Source organism: Acipenser ruthenus, chromosome 18 (genome assembly GCF_902713425.1).
Source record: "Acipenser ruthenus chromosome 18, fAciRut3.2 maternal haplotype, whole genome shotgun sequence".
Taxonomy (NCBI): Eukaryota; Metazoa; Chordata; class Actinopteri; order Acipenseriformes; family Acipenseridae; genus Acipenser; species Acipenser ruthenus.
The window spans coordinates 184872-192039 of NC_081206.1; the positions used below are offsets into that span (position 1 = coordinate 184872).

General features: G+C 43.2%; 1 protein-coding gene across 1 annotated transcript; it reads left to right on the forward strand.

Annotated features, from left to right (window-relative positions):
• The first annotated feature begins 1354 nt into the window (after positions 1 to 1354).
• On the forward strand, positions 1355 to 6578 carry LOC117428140 (eukaryotic translation initiation factor 2 subunit 2-like). Its single transcript, XM_034046816.3, has 9 exons — positions 1355 to 1541; positions 2909 to 3086; positions 3172 to 3284; positions 3510 to 3642; positions 3972 to 4075; positions 4217 to 4365; positions 4969 to 5025; positions 5308 to 5393; positions 6070 to 6578. Exons 1-9 carry the CDS (start codon positions 1527 to 1529, stop codon positions 6243 to 6245), a joined length of 1011 nt encoding a protein of 336 aa, XP_033902707.1. The 5' UTR covers positions 1355 to 1526; the 3' UTR covers positions 6246 to 6578.
• Positions 6579 to 7168: the final 590 nt, after the last annotated feature.

Here is a 7168-nt window from a genome sequence, read left to right on the forward strand (position 1 = left end):
GGAAGCTGCAAGAAGCATGTTCTAAATCAGCTGTGAGGAACGACTGGCAAACGATCATTCTTTCATCTTGGAAACTGGTCATCCTGCGTCATCACAGAAATGGGACTGAATTAGTATTTTATTTTTTTCACAAAGCTTTAACCCGCACGTTCTGTTACAAGTCTGTTTTTATAGATCAAATAAAAATGCGAAGCTCATGAAACGTTCCTTTACTTCCAATGACAGCCTGTCCATTGCATGGATTTATATGTTCCCTGAATGCTCTTTCCCAGATGAAAAAACGAAGGCATGCTTTACTGGACTCTTGTGAAGAGTTGTAGTCCCTCTGGATTTGTGGAAAGGTCGTTTTGCAGCTCCTGCCCTTGAGTAAGCTGATATTGTCGAGTCCACTGGAGATCATGTTTCTTTGGACACACTGTATTGAACTCTCTGAGTCATGCACTGCAATGCATTCTCACACATCATCACTCCCACACAGGACGGGACTGGCAACCAATATCATGCTGTTTCTACAAAGCACAAGAAGGGAGGCTGAGAATGTGGCTGGAAAGTGTCCAGTGAGTCATTACAGCCATGACTACAAAGGACCAGACCCCCTGCAGGCAATGCACGGACTTACAGACATGACTACAAAGGACCAGACCCCCTGCATGCAATACACGGAATTACAGTCATGACTACAAAGGACCAGACCCCCTGCAGGCAATGCTCGGTATTACAGCCATGACTACAAAGGACCAGACCCCCTGCAGGCAATGCTCGGTATTACAGCCATGACTACAGCAGACCACATGCACTGTACAATCTGAAAACACGTCAGCATTTTAAAGAATTATTACTGGTAATATTACTTTCATAAACAATAACCAAGAATAGAACAGCAACACGATTAACTGTATATTTTTTTATGTCATACTCAGATGGATCGAATTAATTAATATGCACGGCAAATAAGCAAATACTATTTGTGTTGGACTGACAAACAATTAAAATACAACACAGCTTTTGAGACTGAAGTCGCCTTTTCATCACCTGTGAAAGGGAATTGTTTGTGAGCATTCATCAGCAGAACTGCACAGTTTGCCTTTCTACCTGAAACTAGAACGCAGCGGTGTTTCAATTTCTAAAGAGCATCTGACTGCATGACTTTCATTCATTCATGCAGATGCAACGTTACTAAACACAAATAATACAGTTCTTAAATTTCCCGAATAATAACGGTAACACACACAGAGCAAATTTACAGTCAATTGCAAAAGTAATTTACATCACAGCGAAAAAATGTATTTATTGTCCTTGGACGGCCACTATTACCCAGCATACACTAGAGCTCTGCCGGTAGAAACTACAATCACGAGCCTGCGTGATGAGGAGTGTGGCGCGCGCCGGTCTGCTTGCGCATGCCCAGTGCTTGAAAGCTGATGCAAGAAACGGGAGCCGCACGGAGGAAGGAGAGATAGGTAGTGAGTGGTGAATTCAGACTAATAATACAAAACTTGCAGTTAATACACACAAGCAAAACAGTCATGTCTGGAGACGAGGTGAGTAGAGACACATTTTTGTTTCTTTTAAAGTAAGCGTCGGTGATAAGTAAACTGAATAAAGTTTGTTGAATCGAGTAGCTTGGTTTTGGGCCTAGTAATGCCCGATAAGATTTTTTGTCCAGCCCCATGACATGTGAGACGAGACGTACAGTGTGTCTGCAAACGGCTTGTTTTGGTCTGTATTGTTAATGTAACGTGCTCTATTATAAATAAGTACACGTTACAGTTGAAACGTGATGGACAGTAGACACTTGTACATTATGTAGGTTCACAATGGGATTCCCAGCGAGACATTTAAAATGACACGACCCGAAACCGGGCCCTGCAGCATGTTTGTGTGAAAAACTGCTGGATTGACAGACATGGTCATGATGGATGTATCTAAGCACCGCAGTTTAGCTGCAGAAACCATTTCATACAGGCTGGTGTTCAAGTTAAACGAAAGCACTGTTCAGTTGTAATTGTGGGGTTGTTGGTGAGATTTTCAGAACTCGTTTTTGTATTTTGGATCTTTGGGAAGTGTCAGGGAGTAGCGGCAGTGAGGTGCTGACACCCAAGCACCCGTGAGAATTAATTAGGGGTGTGTCAGCCTGCAACAGGTCCTTGAGATCTCCTAAAAATACCTTCCCATGTTCTGTAGTTACTGCTTTGAATGCATGTAAAAGCAGGGGATCCCATCTTGCAATTACAAGTTTTTAATCAGAACCTCCCTGTTTAAGTGATATCCGACTGTCCAAAATGTGTTCAAAGGGGGGGGGGGGGGATATTAGGAAATCCCTTTAAGATAGAGATCTATCTATCTTTATCTCATTGGAAACTTCACACAGACTGATGAAGGGTGTATCATTCGGAATGTAAAAGACAAGACTGTGCTGATGCAGTAAAGATGTGAAAATCATTTTAGAAGGCAAAACATATTCTAGTTCACATTTAAGGATGCCACAATGAGAAGTTTGCTTTGTTTGTGTATTCATTTGAGATTGAGTAATTTGGTTTGGTATGTAACTATTAACAAACCACCATTCACAACATCCTAAGAATGTTAGTTACAGTATTTGGAGGCAGAGCTACAACTACGGTACTATTAAAATATTTACATAATTTGGAAACAATCCAAAAAAATCGATCTATTAAAAAAAAAAAATTGCCAACCTTGCTGATAGGTTGGATCTAGTCGTCCAAATTGTCAGTTTCCTCCTCGTGATCCTTGAGTCCCCCTCAAATTTCAGAAGAAACCGTTTGAACAACCACTCAGTCCCTTGTGTACCTTTAAGGGGTTAAGAAGCATTTCTTTCCCCACAACAGCAGTAATCCAAGCTTTCGTTTAATGGAGGCTTATACTTGGTTCCCGTTTGTTCCCACAGATGATTTTTGACCCCAACATGACCAAGAAGAAGAAGAAGAAGAAGAAGCCCTTCATGCTGGATGAGGAGGGGGGAGAGATGCCCAGTGAGGACACCCAGCCAGCTGAGGCCAAGGAGGCTGAGCCCGAGGCCGTGGAGGAGGATTGCGATGTGGATGATGATGACAGCAGAAAGAAAGGTGGGGACTCTCGGACTGTGTGTTGAAGTTCTGTGTGTGTTGTTATGAGGGAAGACCCTCACTCTCATTAATCTCCTGTTTTCAGAAGCATCGTATGATCTGGATGACTTGATCTTTTTCAATCAGAAGAAAAAGAAGAAGAAAATTAAAAAGAAATTTGACGATGAAGGAGAGCAAAGCTTGACGGCCGGTGTGATGGTCAGTATAACCAGCTCTGTGCTTCGAGTACAATTCAGCCTCTCTAGTCCTGTTTCTTGTGATATGTGTGAGGGGCGTTGCTGGCTTCCTCCCTGTCTCTGCAGACATTTCAAATAAGACAGTTAAGACTTTATCTGTGGGCCTCTTTGACCCCACTCTCCGTTTGCACAACACCTGTTTCCAGTTTGCCCTTGGCGTTTCCTAACACTGCTGTCTTGAATTTAGGATATTAAAATCGAGGGAGAGCCGACGGAAGCGGTAGATGATGACAACGACCTCGACCTGATGCTGCCCGACAAGAAGAAGAAACCCAGGAAAGTTGTTTTTCAAGACGAGGGTGAAATGCAGGACAGAGAAGGTCAGTCAGTGCTGTCTGCTGTGCAGAAGGGGCCTGTTGGATGCATTTGTTTGTGTGCAATACCTGGCAACTGTTAAAAAAAGTGTCATTTTAATTTGAGCAAATGTTACCTACAAAGAGTTATATACCCGTGAGGAAGGAGGGAGGGAAGGTATTTTGTTTCTGGGTGCACAAGGATTATTTCTACATTCTCACAACAATCGCTTGAATGATCTGTGACTGTTTGTTTTTATTGCTGCTTTTGGTATTTTTAGCTTGAGCTTTTGCATCACACTGGCTTCGCTGAGAGTAATGTGCTGATCTCATTTAACTGTGGTTGTTTTGGACAGCACTGGATGATGATGAAGAAGGGAAGAATAACGATGGCATCACGTTCGTTTCTCAGTCTGGACCTGCCTGGGCTGGCACCGAGCGAGACTACACCTATGATGAGGTAGAATAAATAAAACCAGGCTCGGCTGTCGTGTTTAAGGCTTTTCCCTCCGAATTCATTTTTAAAGCAGTTACAGGTGTGTGCGTGCGTAGTTATGCATCTGTTTGACCAGTTATTTATGTATTGATCCCTCCCCTCCAGCTACTGTATCGCGTGTTTAATATCATGAGAGAAAAAAACCCGGACATGGTCGCTGGAGAAAAGAGGAAGTTTGTCATGAAACCACCCCAGGTGGTGAGAGTGGGGACGAAGAAAACTTCATTCGTCAACTTCACAGATATCTGCAAACTGTGAGTAGATCTGATTATCATGTTGTTTCATTTTTCTGTATTGGTCGTTTGCACAGTGGTGACCCAGGGGCACTTGGTTGGTACATTCTTTATCGCAAGGTATTGAGTGTCTTGAGATGAGCGAATGCTGAACTTCTGGTAGTTCTTTAGAAGTTGTCTAAAGTCAGGAGGGGCGAGAGCCTTCAGTTGCTCTGCTCCCTGCCTTTGGAACTGCGTCCCGAGTCGGACCAGAAATGCTGGCACAGGCAAGTCCACTTTCTTCTTTTTTTTTTTTTTTTTTTAAATCCAGTATCAGGACATATTTGATGGCGTTGGGCTGTTCTTGAGCTGGATTGATTGGCCAGTGGCTCTTTGTTTTTTCTTTGAGTTTTTATTGTGACGTGCCCTGGGATGCTCCGCATGAAAAGCTCTATATAAAAGCAGACTGTATTGTATCTGGAATGAAGGATGCGGCTTCTGTCTCCTTTATCGTGATGCTGAGAGCTCTTCCTTTGTAGTGAAGGGGTTGTGTTACTAGCAAACTTGTTTCATCCATTCTGTGTATTGTTAGGGTTCTGCAGTGTGACAGTGTTCTATCTGATGCACCTTGTGTTCTCTTCTCAGGTTGCATCGTCAGCCGAAGCATCTCCTGGCGTTTTTATTGGCTGAGTTGGGTACAAGGTAAGACCTGCTGTTAAAATCAGTGTCAGCAGATCTGATGCGAATCGCACTTTGGAATAACTGACACTTTGGTTGGAAGTCGTGCTTATTGCCCCCAAATTATGCATCATGTGGCACAAGTTCAAAATATAAGTGATGGTTACCATGCTGGTGTCATTAAACCATCGTCATGATGATGGGTATTTAGAGAGCCTGTAAGGAATGAAGATTGTGTTACGCTAATTGGGCCAGTGTGCAGTTTGTATCGACTTGTTTAAATGTGCCTTTCGTTTGCACCAACAGCGGGTCTATAGACGGCAACAACCAGCTTGTCATCAAGGGAAGATTCCAACAGAAACAGATCGAAAACGTCTTGAGGAGATACATCAGTGAGTGTTTGTGTGTGCTTCTCTGTGTGGCTCTATTGTGTAATTGCATTCTGGACTAGTTCCATATCCTCAGGGCAATGCGGAGCGGGGGCTTATTAATTAGTCAATGCCAATACTGAATTACAGCATCAGAAGTAACACAAAAAAAAGAGATTGCATGGCATATGATTTTCTTAATGCCAGGGAGGGCTGCCTTCTAATGATGAAACAATGGCCGTTTTTTATAACTGCTGCTGCTAGAACACACCCTCAGATGTTCTGTGGGTTTCAAAAGAACAAGCCACGTTTCAGCCAAGATTGTCGGGTCTTCAAGCCTTTGAAGCCAAGGACGCTTTTTATGGTCCGTGCTATTTCTGAGTAACTCAACAGGGCTGCCTTCAGAAAAAGAGTAACTGCCTATAACTTACACTGACAGCATCTATAATAAGGTTTTGAGACTGTTTGACTTTTGGGATAATGGCTCAGCAATATATAACACATGTTGAACAAAAGATGCTTGTCGTTCCCATGAGCTTCAGCAATAGCTGCTTGATCAGCATGTAACATTTGCATTAGTTTGCTCTACTAAAGCTAGATTTTATTTAGTATATGTGTGTCCGAATCGTCACCTTGGGTCGTCCGTCAGTCATTAATGCGGGCAGTGTGTGAAGTTTCTGTGTGTCGTTTTGTTTTGCAGAGGAGTATGTGACCTGCCACACTTGCCGGTCCCCAGACACCATCCTGCAGAAAGACACCCGTCTGTATTTCCTGCAGTGCGAGACGTGCCACTCGCGCTGCTCTGTGGCCAGCATCAAGACTGGCTTCCAGGCCGTCACGGGCAAGAGAGCTCAGCTCCGCGCCAAGGCCAACTAGTGCGCTAGCGAACTGGATCCCTTCCTCGTGTGTGGGGGTGGCGAAGGCACAGGAGTGACCTGGGTGGACTATTTTACAAACTGTGGGTGGGTTTTAAGCAGCTTAAAGAGCATGGCAACTGACAAAGGATTGTGGTGTATTCTGTGAAGCGCTCTCCGTAGTTCATTGTGTGATTTCTGCACATCTGTGTTGCTGCCATCATCTTTCCATTCTGCTTGCAAGGAATTTTTTTTTTTTTTAAATGGGGTAACATCGTGAACTTGAATTGTCAACACCTAGCATTTTTTTTTCTACTTGCCTGTTACCCCTAATAAAACAATGACAAAAAAAACATTCTGGGGTTGCAAACTGTGTTGTAGGGCCACTTCAGATTGGTGTTAGAGGTGATTTGCAGCTTCTCAAAAGTGCTTATTAAAGGTTTCTGCAGATGTGGGGAGGGAGCGGGGTATGCGTGTATAAATGCACTGTTCTAATTCTGGTACAGCCTGGTCACTGATTGTGATCCATAACTATTAGGAGCTTCGAGTGAGGACAGCAGGGGTTGGTGATAAAATGTACTATAACTTTTTTTTGCTTCATGGAATTGAACTTTCATAATTGATAGAGCACTACTCTCTCCTGGAGATGACGACAAAGGCTGTTGATATGAGTAAAGCTGACCAGCTTACAATAATCAAACACCTTGTTTGTCAAAAATAACAATTGTATTTTATTTATTTATTTATTTTTTGTCAGTAGCTGTTTCAACTGCGAGCTGCAAGACAAACGGTCAAGGGAATGGCACAGTTAGCATGTTGCAGGTCTCTGAACGTCCTGCTCTATCACTTCAGAGGCATTGCAAATAAAATGCTCACTTTATACAAGTGAAATGTACCATTATGTGCTTGTAGAGTGTGCCAGCAGCTTCACACTGCGAAGATGCT

Excerpts from the sequence above, each read along its gene's own strand:
- LOC117428140 (XM_034046816.3), top strand. Across the intron at positions 3,087-3,171 it reads TGATGACAGCAGAAAGAAAG|AAGCATCGTATGATCTGGAT; the intron begins GTGGGGACTCTC and ends TCCTGTTTTCAG. Across the intron at positions 4,076-4,216 it reads GAGACTACACCTATGATGAG|CTACTGTATCGCGTGTTTAA; the intron begins GTAGAATAAATA and ends CCTCCCCTCCAG.